The 22,462-nt window shown below is 36.0% G+C and overlaps 1 protein-coding gene across 10 annotated transcripts in view; it reads left to right on the forward strand.

Annotated features, from left to right (window-relative positions):
- Window positions 1–21,234: 21,234 nt before the first annotated feature.
- The window catches only part of MROH9 (maestro heat like repeat family member 9), a 114,629-nt gene continuing 113,401 nt past the window's right edge, over window positions 21,235–22,462 (forward strand). For 7 of the 10 annotated variants that reach the window (XR_013173447.1, XM_077155744.1, XM_077155746.1 and 4 more), the window contains exons 1-2: window positions 21,236–21,447; window positions 21,952–21,998. Coding sequence is in view for 7 of the 10 variants with exons in the window: in XM_077155744.1 (XP_077011859.1) it covers window position 21,447; window positions 21,952–21,998 (48 nt within the window). In the remaining 3 variants the exon portion in view is untranslated. Of the gene's footprint in view, window positions 21,448–21,951; window positions 21,999–22,462 lie in introns of all 10 variants that reach the window. The other 3 variants (XR_013173448.1, XM_077155749.1, XM_077155747.1) reach the window with 2 other exon arrangements.

Here is a 22,462-nt window from a genome sequence, read left to right on the forward strand (position 1 = left end):
ATTTCTAAATAGTACACCATAACAGACACGTTTCACCTAACAATACTGAACTGTCCTGCATACAACCAAAAACACACTAAATCTCTCCGGAATACGGTGTAAATCCTCAGGTAACATTCACTCTTAAACAGCAGCTGAAATTGGAGTCACCACAAGATTAAGTTTATGATAATCCACTCCAAATAGGAGAATTGAATGGGGATGTGGTGGGAATCACCACCCTTGTATCCTTTAAATCCTTAAGTGTGGCAATAATCTCTGCAATCCCTTCAGGAATCTGGTATTTTGCTAGGTAGGGGCAGTTCTAGCGGATTCCAATTGGCCATTAACACCATAATAACCCTCATGCCATGAGTCAGGGAAGCAATGTGGGAATTCTGCCAGTTGCTGAGTATGTTGTTTTGAATTATGCATTCTAGAACTGGGGAAATAACCACAGAATGTGTCTGGGGATGTAACGGACCCACTGTGAGTTGGATCTGAGCTAAAACTCCATTAAACACCTGACGTCCATAATCCCCGACTCTGAGAGGTAGACCAGAGTGACATTTTAGATCTCTTGGAATTAGTGTCACCTCTGAGCCAATATCTAATAATCCCTGAAATATCTGATCATTTCATTTTCCCCAGTGCATAGTCACCCTGGTAAAAGGCCATAGGTCTCCTGGGGGAAGGCTGGGAGGAAGTGTAACAGTGTAAATTTTTGGCAGTGTCACAGGGTCCTTTCCCAGGGGTACCCAGCCCTCCCCTGTTTCAAGAAGCTCTGGGTCTACAAACTCTCTCAAGTCTGGGACTTGATTAAGGGGCCATGATTCTCTGTTTATATAATTCAAGTTAGACTTCTGTTCACTTGACCTAGAACTCTTCTGGTTGTACAGCTCAAACAAGAATTTTGTAGACTGACCATCTGTTTTCCCTCTAGGCACCTCATGATCCACTAGCCAATGCCATAAATCCCTGTGAGTTAGATTATTGTGCCTGCTGCTTTCAGTCTCGGGTCCATTATGGTGGCCATGCCCACCTTATCTATTGCAATTAACTGTTGCCACATGGCTTCTGCCAACTCAGGATCTGACCATCCCCATTCTGTTTAAGGATTCCAGCTCAGTGACAGCAGTTCCCATGGTAATATCTGACCTGCAGGGAAGGGTACCTACAGATCTCTTCAGGGATGATGAAGCAAGTCTCATAAATTTATTCCTCAAAGTCCTGATAAAAGGTGTGTCCTCTGGATATTCCTGGGGTCTGTGAGCAGGTCTTGATAAATCCACTGTAACATTCCAATCTCTTCAAGCTTCTGGATGTCTTCCTCTACATTCTACCAGGGCAGTTTTGGAATTTTGACCACAGGTAATGTCAGCTACCTTTTGATCCATGTTTCAACCAATCATCCAAACCACTGTTAATACCCTTTCTACCCCCTCAAGCTACAAAATTGAAGGCAGAATCTCTGTTTAGTGAGTAGGCCCATATCATTAAATTCATCTTTATACAATTTTACATTCCTTCCAACATTATCCCACACCCTTACTATCCATTCCCATATTCCCCTGATTTCTGACTATATGAATTGGAAAATCATGCAGTTCTTCTGGAGTGTAGCATACCTCCTCATGGATCACACTTCATACCTCACCTTTAGGGGCCTGTTGGGATTTTAATCTAGTTATAGGTCTTAAAGAAAAGAGGGGTGGTGGTAGTGGGTTATGAAAAGAATGAGAAGTGTCTTTCAAGTCAATTCCTCAGGGCATTCCTTTTTGCAGTTTCATCTGGTGAAACAGGATTAATTACTCTGGACAGAGGACTGTTTCCCCAGGGGAGGTGGTCACAAGCTTCTTAGGCACTGGAAGATTAATTTCTTTAGGTGGAGATTGGATGGACGACTCCGACTCCTCTGGGCAGACTGGAGGTTGGGAAGCTATTTCCTCAAGGCAGACCATCAGAGGTCTATCTGGAAAAGACTCAGAAGAATCCAGGGTTTCTATGTACTCACTGCAATTATTATCAACCCAAATGCCCCCACCCCAAATTTTAGGATCCTGTTCTTTTCCAGTCAAAGCCCTTACTTTAATAGCAGAACCCTGCAAGGTTGAGAATTTAGTTTATGTTGTAAATCTGATACTCACACACTAAAACTCTGCATCTGGTTTTCAGAGATTTCAAGTCTGTGATCACAGGAAATAAGATTTTCTTTCAGGGAACACATGGAAACTTTAACATCATTAATATGGCAGGTAAGTTGCAAATTTGAAGCCTTCAACTCATCCCTTTCCCTCATAACTGTATCCAGCATATCTAAGAATAACCAGCCAACATTATTACACATCTTAACTCCACAAAACTCCATTAAGGTGTCATAAACATTCTCACCCAGAGCTTTGCCTCATATAAGCATACAATTAGCAGAATCAAATAGTGATATTTTGCTTATCTCTATTGCCAACTCATGCCATGTACTTTCAGTGCCATCTTGATTATTGGAAACAGAGTCATTAGTGCCTCTGAGTCTAATTAAAATAGAAAACCAATTGTAAAACTCTTTTTTTTAAGATTCTGTTTGTGATTCTCAAGAACCACTGCTGGTACCAAATGTATGAGTCAGTGTTTTCTAGAGAAACAGAACTAACAGGATATCTGTAAATATGAGATTTATAAAAGTGTCAAACACAACAATGGGAATGCAAGAGTTCCAAATCTGTAGGGCAGCCTATGAGGCTGGCAACTTTGATAAAGGGTCTCAATGAACTCCAAGGGAAACTCTCTGGTTGAAGAAGTGGGCAGTTGTCTCTTTTCCCTTAGAAGTCTTCAACTGGTTGGATCAAATCCAAGTGATTGAATTATTTCATTTGTGGGAGATGCACCCTTAGTTTATCATTGATGTAATCAGCCACAGAAGCAATCAAGTGACTGATAACTTAATAAACCAGTTTTCTGGTTTATCAACTGGCCACAAAATATCTTTGCAGTAATGGTTAGGCAAGTGCTTACCTGACTAGACAACTGTTCACCATCATCGATCAAGTTGACACCAGAATCCAACCATCACACAACCTAAATAATAGGTCTGCTTCCATAAGATTGGATTAGAATTAAAAGAACATGACTTTTCTGGGGATACATAACAGTTTCAAATCAACACAGTATTCTCTCTTTCTTTTTCTTTGTCAATCTAGCTAAAGATTTGTCAATTTTATTGATCTTTTCATAGAACCAACTTCTGGTTTCATTGATGCTCTCTATTGTTTTTATCCTATTCCTTTTGTCTCTCTAACCTTTGTTATTCCCTTTCTTCTCTTTGCTTTTGATTTAGTTTGCTCTTCTTTTTTCTAGTTTTGAGATTTGAAAGATGTCTTTCTTCTTTTTTTAATGCAAGCATTCAGAGCCATGTTTCCCTTTCAGCTCTTCCTTCTCTTCATTCCACAGTTTTGGTATGTTGCATGTCTACTTCCACTCACCTTAAGATATTTCCTAATTTTGCTTCTGATTTCCTCTTTAAGCCATTGGTTGTTTAAGAATAAGTTGTTTGATTTCCACATATTGGTGGTTTTTCCACTTCTCCCTCTGATATTAATTTCTAGCTTCATTCCATTTTGGTTGGAGAATATACATTGTATTACGTCAACATTTTTGAGTTTACTGAGACTTGTTTTATGACCCAAAGTATGTTTATCCTGGAGAATGATCCATTTGCCTTTGAGAAGAATGTGTATTCTGTTTTTGTTGGTGCAGGCTTCTATATTGTTTGATAGGTATAGTTGATTCAGAATATATTCAAATTCTGTACTTCCTTATTGATCTACTGGACATATGTTCTATCCATTATTGAGAAGGTATATTAGTTTGTCAAGCTGCTGGAATGCAATATACTAGAAATGGAACAACTTTTCAAAAGGGAATTCATTAAGTTGCAAATTCATAGTTCTAAGGCTATAAAAATGTCCAAACTAAGGCATCCAGTTAAAGATACCTTGATTCAAGAAGGCCGATTGCTCTGGGACACCTCTGTCATCTGGGAAGGCACATGGCCTGGTATCTGCTGATTCTTTGCTCCTGGGCTCTGCTGCTTTCAGCCTCTGTTTTCTGTGATTTCATCTCTAAGTGCCTGTTATAGCTCTCACCATTCTCCAAAATGTTTCCTTTTTTAAAGGACTCCAGTAAACAAATCAAGACACACCCTGAATTGGTAAAGTCACATCTTTATCTAACCAAAGGTCACACCCACAATTGGGCAATCACATCTCCATGGGAATAATCTAATCAAAAGTTTCCACCCTGCAATATTGAATCAGGATTAAAAGAAACACAACTGCCCCCACAAGATCAGATCAGGAATAAAACATGGCTTTTCTGGGGGTACAAAACAGCTTCAAACTGGCACAGAAGACTATGTTAAAGTCTATTAATTTAGAGCTGACACTTCCTCCTTTCAAATCTGTCAGTATTTGTTTGTTTCATATATTCAGGGGCTCTGCTGTTAGTTGCATATACATTAATTGTCGCATTTTCCTGTTGAATTGTTACCTATCAGTATATAATGAACATCTTTGTCCCTTGAAGCTGTTTTTGACTTGAACTCTATTTTATCTGGCATTGATATAGCCACACCAGCTCTCTGATGGTTACTTCTCGCATGGTATATTTTTTCCATCCTTTCACCCTCAACCCACTTGTATCTTTGATGGTAAGGTGAGTCTCTTAAAAACAGTATGTATTTGGGCTATGATTTTTTAACCCATTCTGAGAATCTCTGCCTTTTCATTGGCAAGTTTAATCCATTTACATTTAAAGTCACTACTAAAGATGCAAGACTTTCTTCTGTTGTTTTTCTATTTAGTCATTATAAGTCATCTTTTATGTCCCTCACTTCCAGTAAAGCCTACTTTTATATTTATTTTGTGTGTGTGTGTGCTGTATCATATTGAGTACGTCTATCTGGATATATTTTCATCTATTTTCCTTGTGGTTACCTTGGGGTTAAAATTTAACATCCTGAACATATAACAATCATATTTGATTTGATGTGAACTTAATTTAAATAGCATGCACATATACTTTTCCTATACCCCTCTGCTCCTCACCGTATTTTAAGTTCTTACCATTTACATCTTTGTACCTGGTATTCTAAAAACATAGATTTATCCTTACTTTTATTACACTTGCATTTTAAGCACTTATAGGAAGTAAGAAATGCAGTTACATACCAAACAATACAATACTGGCATTTTAAATTACCCAAATGGTTATCATTACTACAGGTCTTTATTTCTTTATGCTGCTTTGAATCACTGTCTATTTTCTTTTCAGTCTGAAGAGTGTCCTTTAGCATTATTTGCAGGGCTACAGTAGTGGTGATAGCTCCCTTACCTTTTGCATACCTGAAAATGTCTTAATCTTTCCCTAATTTTTAAAACTTTATTGTATAATATAACATATATACAAAGCAAAGAAAGAAAAAAGCAATAGTTTTCAAAGTACTCTTCAACAAGTAATTACAAGACAGATCCCAGAGTTTGTAATGGGCTACCATACTATCCTTTCTCATTTTTTGAAAAAGACTCTCACTAGATATAAAATTATTGGCTGGCAGTTATTTTCCTTTAGTACTTTAAGTATTTCAGACCACTGCCTTCTTGCTTCCATGGTTTCTGATGAGAAACTGACACTCAATCTAATTGGGACTCCCTTGTACATAACACATTGCTTTTCCCTTGCAACTTTCAGAACTCTTTGCTTGTCCTTTTCATTTGATAATGTGATCAATATATGATAAGGTGTATTTTTCTTCATGTTTATCCTGTTTGGTGTCCTCTGAGCTTCTTGGATATGCACATTCATATCTTTGGCTTAGATTGGGAAGTTCTCTGTCATTATTTTTTACCATTCCTTCTGTCCCTTTCTCTCTTTCTACTCCTTTTGGAACACCCATAATGCTTATATTGATGCATTTGGTGGTGTCCCAGAATTGTCTCAGTTGGTTTTCACTTTCATTATTTCATTTCTCTTTTTGCTCCTCAGCTTGACTTATTTCAAGTGTCTTTGTCTTCAAGTTCAACGATTTTTTCTTCTGCCAGCTCCAATCTCTTCTTGAAACCCCTCCTGAGCATTTTTCATTTCAATTATTTTGTTCTGCAACTCTATTCATTCTGTTTGGTTCCTTTTTAAAATTTCTATCTCTTTACTTAGATTCTGATATTTTTCATTCATTGTTTTCCTGATATCCTTTAGGTCTTGAGTGTTTTTAAGATTTTTTTTTTAAAGAATTTGTTTGGTGTGTCCACATCATGATCTTCTTCATTGGTATTTTCTGTTTTTTTTTTATGATCCTTGAGATTCAGCCACCTATCTGGAAGGTGAATGCAGCCATGATTTTCCCTCTATTTCTTGGCCTTTTTCTTGTCCTGGCATTTTGGTTTGTAAGTTATTGTGGAGTTTCCCTGCCTACAGGAGTTTGGTTGTCCTCTCTGTTTCCCAGGAGACAGATCTCCCTCTTCCAGGTATTTGACATCATAAATTTTTGTCCCAGGATGTCTGTTGCTATAGTTTTTTATACTCCCTTAATTATCTCCTGCTGCTTTTAGCTGGAAGGCAAATTCTGGGAGGAGGGCCACACCAGAGAGGACAGCCACAAGTCAGTCTTTTCCAACCAAAACAGGGCCAGGGACCCATAAAGGGGGTGCAGACTGGCTCCAAAATGTCCTAGGGAGGGGATCAGGAAGGTCTCCAAGAGCTTCTGTGATAGCTTTCTAAAACTGAGCTTTCCTGGCCTGGCCAGCAAATGCAGCCCTTCAGCTAATTTTTTCCACAGCCTGAGGAAGCACTGCTGTCTTTAAATCTCCACACCTCTGCCCCTGGCTAAGGAGAGTAGAAACAATGGCTACCACTGTCTTTCAGTGGGGTATTTTGAAGCAATAGCTGCCCTCTGAGCCAGGGATACAAATTTGCTAATCAAAAGACATAATCAGTGATTGGTTGTGCCCACTCCTGTTCTTGGAGAAGAGGGTTCTTATGTCTTTTTCTGTCACTAGCCGCTAGTCAGGGACTGGACTCCAAGGTTGCCTACCTTTATAGTAGGGGAGCAGTGCCAGTAGCCACTATGCCCTGAGAACAATTTACAGGTCTTTCCCATAATTGATCTGTCTCTTCCTCTCACTTTTCCCAGGATGGTGTAGACTGTTCTTCTGGCCTCTGGAGTCTCAAAATATTTGTTTCAGACAGTTCTTGCCTCATTTAATAGTGGTTTTGGTGGAAGAAATGAAACCTGGACCACTATATACTGCCATCTTCTTCAGAGATATTATCAGAAGAAATCAGAATTTAAGAGATGATTTTGATTGTGAATCATTATATAGATGTTCATTTTTGCTTTCTGGTATATTGGAGTAGACAGAGGTAAGTACTTGAAATCTCTAAATTAAATTCCAGCTGCCTTGGAATCTGATAAACATACCTTTTACCTTCTGTCCCTGTGATTGTAAAAACCTTGTGACTAATCTTCATTTGTACCCATTTATCCAGTTTTTCAACTTTAGAGTCTTGGAATCACTAAAGACAGCCTCTAATGTTTATTATTTTTTTCTAGTATATAGAAATTGAATTTCATTTTTACTTAGACCCTGTGACATTCCTAAAATTAATAAGGGCCTCTAATTTTATTTTACAAACTTACTACTGGTTTCTATATACCCAAGCATGGCATCTGCAAACAAAAATAGTTACCCTTTCCCCCCCCAACTTTTCTGCTTTTTCTTTTCACTCTTTGACTTATACTGCACAAGTCCAATCGCATATCTCTATATAGTGGAAGTTATGAAAGAAAGTAACATTTTCTTATTCTTTATTTAGGGTAATAAATCTTTCAATATTTCATAAAATATAAGGTGGAGTGATGAGAGCAGCAGTACTTCTAGTATCCCCAGTTTTAGTCCAAAATCACTCACCAGTCTTTTAAAATTATGAAAGCAGGGGAAATTTTTTCATATATGCATAGTCTATAAATAATTTTTCCAAAATTAATGTCAAGGACTGGATTTCCAATTTGGGCCATTGCAGATAGGCCTCTTTGATTACTAAGATAATTATTTCAGTGGGCTTAGACTGCTACTTCCTAATGGGCCATTAGTGAGGGGCAATGGGAACGATCCGGACTTCTGTTTGACTCGGCAGACCACTGTGTGCAGGACCCTCTCACCCAGTGATAAATATTATCGCTACTCTAATTGCAGTATTGTTCACTCTACAATCAAAAACAAAGAAAATGTATCTGTTCCTACCCTTCAGTTATTTAATCACTGACCCCAAAAAGGTCCATCACTGATCCATTAGAGGCAACCAAAAAGCATATTCATTTACCCTAGAAAACTCCCAAATCACAGACTTCACATTCTCCCATCTATCAATCTATGGCACTTCCACCACTGATATCTATAACTCAGACACCACATATGCAACAATTTTCCCAATCCCCTTTAACATTATCCCTCCCAGAGACATAATAACTCATGCTCTAAACCACCCTACTTTCTGAATAAATTATTTTCTATAATTTAACATTGAATACATTTTCCATTATGAAATTTCTAGATTTCCTCAAGGGGTTTCATCCTGCTAATAAAGACTTTTCCCTCTTATTTCATGTTTTTGTAACTATTCCTTCTCATTTCCTGTTTTTGTTGTTATTCCTAAATTCAGTATTCCTTAGCACACCAAGGCTTGTGTTACACTGAATGGTAGCGCACAGTAATTATAGACATAGTGATTCATTTCTTATGGAGTCCACTTATTTAAAGGATAAATTATAAATTAAGGCAATATTGAGAGTAGACATAGAATTTCTCACATATAATTTATCTGGCTTGTATATAAGAGTGGTATATGAGGACTTTCTACCTCTGTTAGGTATATATTGTGAGTTCTCTCACATGGTATATCATCAGACCAGCTACTAAGGGTTTTGCTTTGAAGGTGACATTCATATGAACATTTTCCTGAATAAATTTCCTTATATTAACTGAAAGAGTACTAATAACTAAAGCACTATCACACTGATTACAAACACGTGTTTCTTCATTATATGAGTGTTTAAATGTTAAAGCTATTGCTGAAATCTCTCATATTCAAACATGGAGTGTGCGTTCTCTCATCCCATCTAAGGTCAGAATATTAACTGACCATTTTCCCACATTGATGATATTCATAGGTTTCCTCTCATTTTTGAATAATCTGATAAAGTCTAAAGATAGAAAAATTAAGATGTTCCAAGATAGGTGACATTGCTATGGCTTCTGTCCACTGTGCATTCTCCCATGTTGCTGAGGGCAGAATAATGAGCCAAAGCTTTCCCACACAGTATGAGCTGTCTCATGTCTTACAGACTAGAACATTAACTGAAATCTTTTCCATATAGATGGCATTCATGGAGCTTCTCTCCAGTGTGAGTTCTCTCATGTTTCTGAGGACATATCATTGAGGTCTTTTCCACATGTATGGCACTCATAGGGTACCTCTCCCATGTGAATTCTCTCATGTTGTCTAAGATGAAAATATTAACTGTAGGCTTTCCCACATAGATGAAAATATTGACTGCAGGCTGTCCCACATGTATGGAATTGATAGGGTTTCTTGCCAGTGTGTGTTTTTTCATGTTGTCCAGGATGAGAATGTTTTCTGAAGTTTTTCTCACATGTATAACACTCAGAGGGTTTCTCTCCAGTGTGCATTCTGTCATGTTTTTGAAAATGAGATTGATGGAAGGCTTTCCCACATAGATTACATTTATAAGGCTTCTCTCCAGTGTCAGATGTCTCATGTCCAAAGTAAAAAAATCTAATATAAGTTTTCCCACGTGAAAGGCATTCTTAGGGCTTATCCCCAGTTTGAGTGCCATTGCGTTGTCTGTGGCCAGAGCCTTTTAATAATGACTTTAGCACTTTGATGACATTCACATGATTTGCTTCTAGTGTGAATCTGCTTATGTTGATTAAAGATGACTGGTCATCAAGTGGTTTGCTTAAATATTGTTCCTTTCTCATGGGAGTTAACACATGTTGAGTCATTGTGGAAATGAGAGTAGAATATTCTTGTAAATAATTACATTGAAAGGAATTCTTTGGAGCATGAGATATCAAAGACATGACATCAGAATTTTCTTTCCTGTAGCTAAGTTGTGTGAATATCATTTCTTGCTTTTTATAAGCACTTTTCCTGCCTGGACTCTGGTTTTGGAGAAATCCCATTCTTTCTCTTCACATTTCCTGTCCTTGTGCCAACTAGAAAAGCACATCTGATTTGCAGACCTGACATCTGAAACCAGACGATTGATATTCTCCAGCATCATTCTTCTGAACAGTTTTCTCTGGAATATGTGTAGCAAAGCCCACTCTTCCTGGGTGCAGTGTACAGCAATATCTTTGAAGGTCTTTATTGTGGTTGCATTGTCAATAGCTCAGCTGACGACTGTCTTCCTTTGGATTTTCACTCAACCAGACAAGCAATAGGTGAGCAAAACTCCACTGCAGCCATCTTGCAATCCCCAAGGCGGCTGCTCCCCATGTGATCTCATGCAATCTGGGCCCCTAATGTTTATTAATGAACAGTCTTGGATCAGCCCAGAACTAACTTACCCCAGGTCCAAAGTTACTTTGATAACTGAGACTGGATCTAACAAAAACGGGCCCTCTTGACATGCACAACAGCTCAGAGTTTAACCTACAAGTCACCTGTAGCTCATTCCACTATTTTCTTACATACATTCTGTGACTAAGCATGTCATCAATCATCTGAGGCCCCACTGTGCTCATTACCCTAAGCCCTGCCCATCTTTTTCCCTAATAAAATTATCAGAATTACTGCAGTTCAGAGAGACAGATTTTGGGCCATCTGCTGTCCTACTACACACAGAGTAATTAACTTTTTCTCTCTTTGAAACCCTGGTGTTTCAGGAATTAGTCATTAAGCACACTGGGTAAAAAAAAAATCCACCACCTTTGTCTGTTAACATATTTGCATATATTTTGTCACAAGTGTTTTGCAAATATTTTGTCCATTCTGGGGCTTATCTTTTCTTTCTTTTAACAGTGTTTTTCACAGAGTGGAAGATTTTGATTTTACTGAAGTGCAAATTATCATTTTTTTCATTAATTGTGCTTTTGAGATTGTACCTAAAGTCATTGCCAACTCCAAGATCTCCTAGATTTCCTCTTGTGTTATCTTCTAGAAATTTTATAGCTTTGCATTTTACATGTAGACCTATGACCCATTTATTTTTGTGAAGGGCATAGAGACTGTGTCTAGATTCGTATTTTTGCATGTGAATGGCCACTGTTTATTTCCTAAACTGAAGAACCTCATAGTCTCTGTATTTTTATACTTCATAATCATCAAAGTATTCTTTTATACTTTTGTCCTTTAAATGCTTTGAAAAAAAGCTTCTATATGTATGACTTGATCATAATTGGTAAGAGTTCTTTGTTTGCTTATTTTGTTATAAACGTGGATACGTTTCTGTAATTTGTCTACATTTGAAATTTGGTGGGAAATGGCCAGTAAAAATATTATACAATGTCTTGGTATCCTACTTATTAAAGAAGCATCTTTCAAAAGTAAAAACTTGGTGGTGAGCTCGCAAGAGAATTGCAGATTCTTCATACTTTGAAGACTGTCAGTCGAGAAACCACAAAATAGAATGCAATTGAATAGACTGCATACTATAATTGTCAATGGGTTTTCTTTTTCTCTTCCATATCCTGTTAAGAGAATTGCATTTTAAGTTCAATAATCTATTCTAATAATCACCATTTCTAAGTGAACATGCAATATAACTCATCTCTTCCCTCTCAATCTCCTCATTTTCTAAAGGATAATCTAAAAAATTATCTATCGTGTGGGGAGTTTTATTTATTGAAGTGTGGGAAGTACTTTTTGACAAAAAATAGGCATAATTATTTAGTTAAAGTTTTTAAGAACTTGCTTATTAATTAAAAGAAAAGTTTAAAAATAACCGTTTAAAAGCAAATACAATGAATCTACATTATATTCACATGCTGAAGGGCAAGGTCAAATAAAGCATTTCCTGGGAGTACTGGGCTAATAATCCTAATTTCCACTTGGCTTTCCTTTACGTATTGTTTTCATTAGTAACTGATATAATTCTGATTATAGGAATGGCTTCCTATACCATTCTGATAATTAAAAACTAAGTAATAAAAGAATCATAATGTCCCCCTCTCATCCTAATCATATCCTTTCCTCTTTGATATATTATGAAATGATGAAAATGAAGGGAAAAAAAGGGAAACATTAGAGGAGAAAACAGGAAAGTTGCTTTGGGACAGTTTATAACATGAAAAGACTTGTTCAAAGTTTCTATTAAAAAGAAAACAATGCCACCTCAACCTCTGACCTTCTTCCTGCCACTTTCTCACTCTTTCATGTGCTCACTATTTAATCCAAATTGGGATAATTTTCAAGTTCCTCAGCTGCACACTTGAGATTCGCCATGAAATAGTGTCAGAATGAATTTTATCTTTAAGACCCAGGAATAATTTTACAACAAATGTAAGATAATATATATGCACAATATATAAATAATACCTGTGGAAACTGTTACTTTGGAAAAATAAGTAAAAAATCTAAGTATGATTGGCTGTTTAAAAATTTTCCAGTAATAATTGCTGGTTACTTGCTCATTTATTTTGTCAATCAGATAATCAATAATCGGCACAAGTTTTTAATAAATATTTATGAGAGAATAATTCTAAATTAAGGAAATTCTCTCCATAAGCCTAAATTTATCTGAAAATTAGAAAAAGATCATCAATTTTCAATTATAGCACTGTTTGAATTCATGGATTATTACCTCAGGAAGCAGGAGGAACTCATCTGACACCCCAAGATATACAGGGTACTCTTCTAATAAATGTTAAGAAATTAAGTTAAATATCCTTTATGACTGCATGCCATGGATACTGCTTGTACAAAGCAATGGTTGCAATTACTAACTGACTGGGTTTTTGTGAAGATTATGTAAAAAACAAAAAAAGGAATGTAAAAAGCCGAATACAGTAGAAAGCAAGGCATAGAGAGCTACCAAATAAATGTTATTGGTTCATACTATTCATTCAGAAAATATGTACCGAATTCATACCATTTGCCAGTTATGATTTTCAGAATAAAGACATAGAAGGGAAAAAATAATAGCGAACAGTAGAAATGGATTTAGAAAATAACTCTTATGGCAGGTCTCCTTATCCAAAGAGAGTCCAAATTATCTGGCTCACTACCACTTGGGGACAGTTACTGAAATTTTAGACACATTTCCCAGCGTAGACTCCGGCAAGCTTAAGGCTCGGAATTCTAACCCCAGTTTATTGACAGCAGTCATTATGATAACTTACATCTTTTCACAGAGTTACTCTTAAAACTGTCAAAAGCTGATGCCAACAACCCAAATGGGTTCACGCACTACACAGATAATGGTTCAGGGGGCCTGAAAGCATTTCCTGGGAGTACTAGGCTAGAAGGGGGTCACTTTGTATTACATCACCTAAGAGTTGAAATTCCAAGTTTTTCCATTAACATGGGGAATTCCTTTGGCATTTTCTCTTCTACCAGTTATAACCTACAAGTTTTTTTCTTTAGTGACACCTAGTGGTTCCACGTTGTAATGAGAGCACTTAGCAGCTTTGAAACTTTCTCTGGCTAACAGGTCAAAAGAGTCAAGGCTTGGGTTTCTTCTTCATCTTTACCCTTGTCAAATAGTCATTTGAGAAAAATGTCCTTGTATCATGGCCTTTCAGATATTCCCACTTCTTACTTGTAAAATAGAAATGATATTTGTGCTCCCATTTCAGTGATGGGTTGTCAAAAATCTCTGGAGTAGAGATTCTTTAATTAAGATTCTAAATCACTTCCCTTCGTCTGCCTTTGGAATTCTGGAAGAATTACAAACACACACAGTGTGTGTGTGCATGTGTATGTGTATGTGCATGTGTGTGTCAGGGTGGGGGTGGGAGCATGAAGAGAATGTCGAAATTTTCCTACCGTGACCACAGCAGAGAAGTACTATGGAAATTTTTAGATAGGAAGAAGCTCATGGTTCACATTTTTCTGTCTGGTTTGAATGGTTGATGATTTCAAAGCAAAGTAAAACCCAGAATTTGACATTCCAGACTTGAAAGCCATTTCAAAATCATTTTTATAACAGATCCACTTGTGGTACAGCAGTTATTTATCTTACTCTTTTATTTTCTCTTCACCATAAATTATAAGTTGGACACTATCCAAGGAATTCCCAGGACATAGAAGAGATCCAATTCATTATTTTCTTCCTATATTTTAAATACTGAAAATAATATAACAAGCACTCATGTGTCCAGGTTTTCTTTAATAAAAGAAAGAAAATATTATGGAAAAAGTTGGTCTTATTTTTTCCTCTCCCAATTCCATTCCTCATCATTATCATGCAAATGGCATTTATCCACCCAGTCTAAGAAATTTAAAATTCACTCCATATATATGCACACATCAGAAATATTATTCAGTGGGTACTTTAATCATACATTATTGCTTATAGGTATCAACCTGTAATTTGTTTAATAATTTCTATTTGATAGCAATCCAGATTTACTTATATAATCTTAGTCCATTGTTTAGCTGCTAAGTTCAGTCATAGGAAGAGATAACAAATTTCTTAGTCCATTCTCTTATTGCTTGAAAATTCTTTCCAATATTTTTTCCTATCAAAATCAAAGCTGTGGAAGCACTCTTGGAATGTTGGAGTAAGGTTCTCTGAGAATCTGCTCCTCCAAAAAGCAACAAGAACACTGGCAAAATTGTCAAAATAAGCTTTTTCAAACCTCTTGGAATTAATCGAAGACTTGCAACAATTCAAGAAATGTTTATTCAAAAAAAGTCTAGATTTCAATAAAAATGGAGCTCTGTGGTATTTAATTTACTCTATTCCCACCCTCCTTCTCCTCAATTCCATGGTAGTCTTGAAACCAACAGCTTCGCAACCACGGTGGCTGGGACAATGAGCTGCCGAGCAGTTAGTGGGGGCAGTGGAATGTGTTCAGAGTGCCCTAAAGTCACCCACAGAATCATCACTATTTAACCTGACTGAGAGCCTCCAAGAGAAGCACCATTAATAGGACTTGTCTTTATTTAACCTGACTCAGAGCTCATTCAGGACAAACAGCCCTAGCTCCAGGGCGTTTTCTGAAAACAATCAAGAGCAGTTGTTTAATGTTGCAGTTGCCTGAGGAAGAAATACCAATTGTAGCAAAAGAGGCTGACCAAAAAACGTAAAAAGAAAATTTGGGGAATAAGATGCCCATAGCCGGGCAGGCCACGGTGGCTCAGCAGGCAAGAATGCTCGCCTGCCATGCCAGAGGACCGGGGTTCGATTCCCGGTGCCTGCCCATGTAAAAAAAATAATAATAAAAAAAGATGTCCATAGCCAGCTTTGAAAAGCCCTGACATATTCCTGGGGATCTAGAAGGTCACATACATGTGCAGAATTGTGCACATGCAAAGACAAACCTGAGAAGGCCCTAACTAGACACTTCTGTGAGGGAGTTCATCACCACTGGACCTGCCCTACAAGCTAAACCAAAGGGCATTCTTCAGACTGAAAAGCAAGGGCACTGGACAGTAGATCAAAGTGGCATAAAGAAATAGAGAATCCAACAGCACATTGAAAGAATTATACACCATGGTCAACTGGGCTTCTCCCAGCTATGTGAGTGGTTCAACATCAGAAAATAGATTAATGTAAATTAATTATATAATGTTGTATAAATTAATTAATAGAATGAAGGGAAGAAAACATGATCATGTCAACTGATGCAAAAAGAAGACATTTGACAAAATCTAGCACTTCCTTGGTTAAAACACTTAGAAAACTAGGAATAGAAGGAAACTCCCTTAACATGATAATGGGAATCTCCATAAAACCCACAGATAACATCTTGCGTCATAGAGAAAGACTGGAAGGTTTTCCTCTAAGATCTGGAACAAGACAAGGATGCCCACTGTCATCACTCTTATTCAACAGTGTACTAGGATTTCTAACCAGAGCAATCAGACAAGAATAAGAAATAAAAGGTATCATATTGGAAAGGAAGTAAGGCTTTCCCTATCTACAGGTGACATCATTCTACATACAGAGAATCCTGAAAAATCTACAACAAACTCCTAAAACTAATAAATAAATTCAGGAAAGTGTACAAAATCAACACATAAAATTATTAGCATTTCTATACACTAATAGTGAACAACCTGATGAAGAAATCAAGGAAAAAATTTCATTTTCCATGGCAACTAAAAGAATCAAATATCTAGGACTAAATCTAACCAAGGATGTAAAGGACTTGTACTAAGAAACCTACACATTGCTAAAGGAAATGAAAGAAGATGTAAACAAATGGAAAGATATTACATGTTCATGGGCTATAAGACTAAATATTCTTAAGATGTCAATATTCCCCAAACAATTTACAGGTTCAATACAATCCCAATAAAAAATTCAACTACCATTTTTGCAGAAGTGGAAAAGTCAACCATCAAATGTATACGGAGGTGCAAGAGGCCCCAAATAGCCAAAGCCATCTTGAAATAGAAGAATGAAGTTGGAGGACTCACAATTCCCAATTTTAAAACTTATTACAAAGACACAATAATCAAAACAGCATGGTACTGGCACAAGGACAGACATGTAGACCAATGGAATTAAATTCAGAATTCAGAAATCAATCCTTGAATTTATGGCCAACTGATTTTTGACAAGTGTGCCAAGTTCCTTCAGTTGGTAAAGAGTAATTTCTTCAACAAATGGTGCTGGATGTCCATATGCCAAAGAAGGAAGGTGGACCGCTACCTCATACCATATACAAACATCAGCTGAAAATGGATCAGGGACTTAAAAATACTGGAACCACAAAACTCCTAGAAGAAAGCATAGGGAATTATATTCAGGACCTTGCATTAGGCAATGTTTTCTTAGACTTTACACTCAAAGCACAAACAGCAACAACAACAAAAATAGAGAAATGGGACCTCATCAAAATTAAAACCTGGCAACTTTATGACTAGGTATATACTCAAATGAACTAAAAGAAGGGACTCATGCGGATATTTTCACACTAATGATCATGGGGCATTATTCACAATTGCCTAAAGATGTAAGCAACCCAAGTGCTCATCAACTGATGAATGGAGAAACAAAATGTAGTGTATATATAAAATATTTTTCAGCTGTAAAAATGAATTAAGTTATGATACATACAACAATATGGATGATCCTTGAAGACATCATATTGAGTGAAATAAGCCATATACAATACACAAAATGGCAAATATTGTATGAACTCACTTATATGTAATAATCAGAATATGGAAATTCTTAGACTCAGAAACTAGAATAAAGGTTACCAGAGGCTGAATTGGGAGTAGAGAATGGAGAGTTAATGCTTAAGTCATACAGAGTTTCTATTTGGGGTGATGGAAAAAATTTTAGTAATGGAACACACACACATATACCATAGACTGTCATTAACAGTACAATTATGAAACTGTTCTTTCAATAATTGTAAATATACCACACTAATGCATGTTGTTAATAATAGTGTGGTATATGGAACTCTATATTCTATGCATGATTTTTCTGTAAATCTACAACTTCCATTAAAGAAACTAAGGAATTCTGAATAATGTATGAAATTTAATAAGAATGTATAATTGATGGCTCATAAATTATAACATACTATACTAATTACATAATATACCATACTAATTACATAACAGAACATTATGAATGAAATTACAAAACTGAATTATATATTTGAATATGCTATAAAGGGGAGATTTTAAGTATATATGTTACTAGAATAAGGTGTTTTTTTTGCAAAATAACCATAGGAGTGAACAACACAAATAGTGAAATATAATATATATAAATATACACACACACATATACCATAGACTGTCATTAACAGTACAATTATGAAAATGTTCTTTCAATAATTGTAAATATACCACACTAATGCATGTTGTTAATAATAGTGTGGTATATGGAACTCTATATTCTATGCATGATTTTTCTGTAAATCTACAACTTCCTTTAAAAAAACTAAGGAATTCTGAATAATGTATGAAATTTAATAAGAATGTATAATTGATGGCTCATAAATTATAACATACTATACTAATTACATAATATACCATACTAATTACATAACATACAATACTAATTATAATTATAACATATCATACTAATTAGTACCATACTAATGTTAAATATTAATATTATGGGGAAACTGAGTGTGCAGTATAGAATTATTCTGTATTATCTTGCCAATTTTTTTTGTAAATCTAAAACTGTTCTAAAAAATAAAGTCTATTTTAAACAAGGATATAGAGCATATACATGATGATTGTCTAATATCTAGAAATATATAAAAAACATTTGCACCTCAGCAATAAAAAGTCAAATGGCCAAAATGTTTTATTTTTTGAAACCTTTTTTTAATTGAAAAATGTAATATAGATACAAAGCAAAGAAAGAAAAAAGCAATAATTTTTAAAGCATATTTCAACAAGAAGTTACAGAAGAGATCCCAGAATTTGTCATGGGCTACCATTCCACCATCTCAGTTTTTTTCTTCTAGCTGCTCCAAAACACTGGAGGCTAGAAGAAATATAGTGATTTAGCAGCCATACTCATTTGTTGAATCCCATTTTCTCTGTTATACCTCCTCCTTCTTCTTTAATCCTTCTCCCAATCTATGGGTATCTTTGGACAATGCCCATTCTGATTGTTTCATGTTGAGAAGGCATGTCCACACTAAAGGATAGGGGGATGAAATTAATTGATAATCTTGGAGAGGCTGGTTCTTCTGAGTTTCAAGATTTATCTGACCTAGGAACCCTCCAGGAATTATATGTTTCAAGAAGGAAAACCTAGTGTATGAAACCTTTATAGGATCTCAATTCGAGACTTAGGTGTTCTTAAGAGTCAACAGGAGTGATGTTGATTGGCGTTTAGCAAACTATAGCAATTAGCACTATCTAACTGAAGCTTGCATAAGAGTAGTTTCCAGAATAGTCTCTTAACTCTATTTGATTTCTCTTTGCCACTGATGCCTAATTTTATTAGACATTTTTTCTCCCTTTTGGTTCAGAAGGCATTGTTGATGTCATGGTGCCAGTGCTAGACTCATCCTAGAGTGGGATGAGTGGGACTCATTCTCCCACGTTGTCAGGGAAACTTTCACCCATGGATGTCATGTCCCACATAGAGGGGGGAGTAATGATTTTCCTTGCAGAGCTGGCAAATGACCAAATTTTAAAATGGCAAAAAACTTGAGTAGACATTTCTCCAAGAAAATATACAGATAGCCAATAAGTACAGAAAAACATGCATAGCATCATTAGTCACTAGGAAAATGAAAATCAAAACCACAGTGAGATATCATTCATACTCACTGGGATGGCTACAAAGAAAAAGACAGAAAATAACAGGGATTGGCAATAATGTGAAAAATTGGAAACCATAGTACATTGCAGTTGGATTGTAATATGATATGATGATTTTGAAAAACAGTTTGGGAGTTCCCCAAAAAGTTTAGAAAAAAAAAGTTTTCATATAAACTTGCAATTCACTCCTAGTGAATTTTCCTGGGAAAAATGAAAACATATGTACACGTGAAAACTTGTATATGAATATTCATTGCAGCATCATTCATAATAGCCAATACTGGAAACTACCCAAATATATATCAACTGATGAATGGATAAACAAATTGTGGCATATTCATAAATGGATTATTATTCAGCCATAGAAAGGAATGAAATACTGATATATGCTACAAAATGGATGAAACTAGAAAACATTATGCTAAGTAAAAGAAACCTGTCACAAAAGCCACATACTATAGGATTCCATTTATATGAGATATCTAGAATAGGAAAATCTGTAGAGACAGAAGGTAGATTAGTAGTTGCTGGGTGCTGGGCAAGGTAGGAAATGGGGAGTGATTGCCAATGGGTATGGGGCTTCTTTAAGGGTGATAAAAATGGTCTAAAATTAGATAGTGGTAAAACTATACACTCTATAAATATACTAAAAAATTACAATTCTGTAAATGCACCAAAATCCACTGCATTGTAGACTTTGAAGGGAAAATTTTATAGTATGTGAATTCTATCTCAAATAAAGCTATTTTTTGCCCCATTTTTAAACTTTTTAAAATATAACATACAAATATGAATATTCTTACCATATGATCACTCCATTCTTGGTATATAATCAATAACTCACAATATCATCACATAGTTGCATATTCATCATCATGATCACTTCTTAGAACATTTGCATCAATTCAGAAAAAGAAAAAAAATCATATATACCATACCCCTTACCTCTCCCTTTCATTGATCACTAGCATTTCAATCTACTAAATTTATTTTAACATTTGTTCCCCCTATTATTTATTTATTTTTGATCCGTATGTTTTTCTCATCTGTCCATACTATTAGACACAAAGTTTTCACAGTCACATAGTCACATTGCGAAAGCTATATCATTATAGAATCATCTTCAAGAAACATGGCTACTGGAACACAGCTTTACATTTTCAGGCACTTCCTGCCAGCCTCTCCATTATACCATAACAAAAAAGTGATTATCTATATAATGCGTAAGAATAACCTCCAGGATAGTCTCTCAACTCTGTTTGAAATCTCTCAGCCATTGACACTTTAGTTTGTCTCACTTTTCTCTTCCCCCTTTTGCTTGAGAAGGTAAAGCTGTTATTTTTAAAATGCTACAATGAACACTCTTTTCCATGTCTCTTGGTACATCTATATAGACATTTCTATAGCCTTTGAACCTACAATTGGAAATTCTGGGTTGTAGACTTCTAATATTGTTAAAACTTGTCAAATTGCTCCATATTCATCTAAACTTCCACCAATAGTGTGTGGCTGTTCCAGTTTCTCATGTCCTTGCCAATCTTTGAAATCAGCTAATTATTTATTTTTACTTATTTTTTCTTTATTTTACACTTACTTATTAGCTATGAAATGTTGATTTTACATTGATTATGATCACTTCAAGTGAGATTAAACATCTTTTCATATGTTTATTGGCCATTTAATTTTCCCAGTAGAAGCTGAACAAAGGATATGAATAAGAAATTCACAAAAGAGGAAAATTAAATTGTGACATGAGAACATCAGCAGCCACTTGGACATGCCAGCACTTTCTAGACACCTTACCTCTACCAGAATGGAATCCTTGGAATCATAGTTGCCATGACAAATGACAACATCTCAAAGAATTCTATTCATTGATACCTACTCAGAGTAGTTTACCTTTGGTTAAGAGGTAAAATATTTGACTTTCCCTTCACTACATTGCCTCTTCAACAATTACAGGAAAATTCCAGACAAGTAAGTGATTTGTGTCCTATTAAACCTCAGTCAAACTCCTTTCTTTGGACAATGGTGGCTCAGTGACTGAGTTCTTGCCTGCTGTGCTGGAGACCTGGGTTCGATTCCTGGTGCCTGCCCATGCCAAAGAAAGAGCCTTTCTTCATTTTGATTTTGACTACTTTCTCTAGTTTTTTGTTCTATTAAAAGAAAGAACTAGGGATACATCAGAAAGTTACCTTACCATGGGACCCCTTCTAGAATACTTCAAAATTTACAAATTGGAGAGGTCATCTTTACTAACTATTCTCTTAACTTCTTATCTATTTTCTTTCCCACCCTCTGATCATACAACTCTGCCTCACAGGCATCTTGAGTGGTCAGGTTAACTATTGACTCTTTCTAAACCACCTATAGGTTGCCACCCACCAAACTTGGTCTCAAGGGTAAATTTCCACTAAGGTAATAAGAGGTTATTGTATTCATTCTCTTTTAACTCGTCTTTTGTTTTTTCTTCCTCTCTAGTGAGTAGTCTCCATATTCTGCAGGCCAGTGTCAAATGGCGCCACATGGTAAGTGATATTCTATGAGGACATTAAATTATCTGAAGTTGATTGGAAGAAAAGACAAAACAAAACTTATTCGCTGTATCCATTATGAGGCAGTTACAATTGATGTTTAAAATACATGTGGTGTGGGTAGAAGGGAGGGGAAAGGCAGTTTAGCTGACAACTGTTGTCACCATTTTCTTCCCTGCAGACTCATGTTCTTGTTCATCCTTCAGTGATTTTCAACACTCAACTTTAATCCATCCCACTATCTTCCCTACTCACCTCCTATCTCCCGACTGGTGTGCTTCCTCCTAACTCATCTTCTTCATTCCATAATCACTGTGAAAATCTTTCCCACCAAACTGTGATCCCTCCTACCCAGACTCTTATGCTTTCTCTGATTGATGGCACCATTTCCTCCTTTGAAAGCTGTAATATTTTGGCTCTTTCCTTTTCTATTTATCTTATTCTTCAAGGTTTTGTAG

This window comes from Tamandua tetradactyla, chromosome 4 (assembly GCF_023851605.1).
Source record: "Tamandua tetradactyla isolate mTamTet1 chromosome 4, mTamTet1.pri, whole genome shotgun sequence".
Classification (NCBI taxonomy): Eukaryota; Metazoa; Chordata; class Mammalia; order Pilosa; family Myrmecophagidae; genus Tamandua; species Tamandua tetradactyla.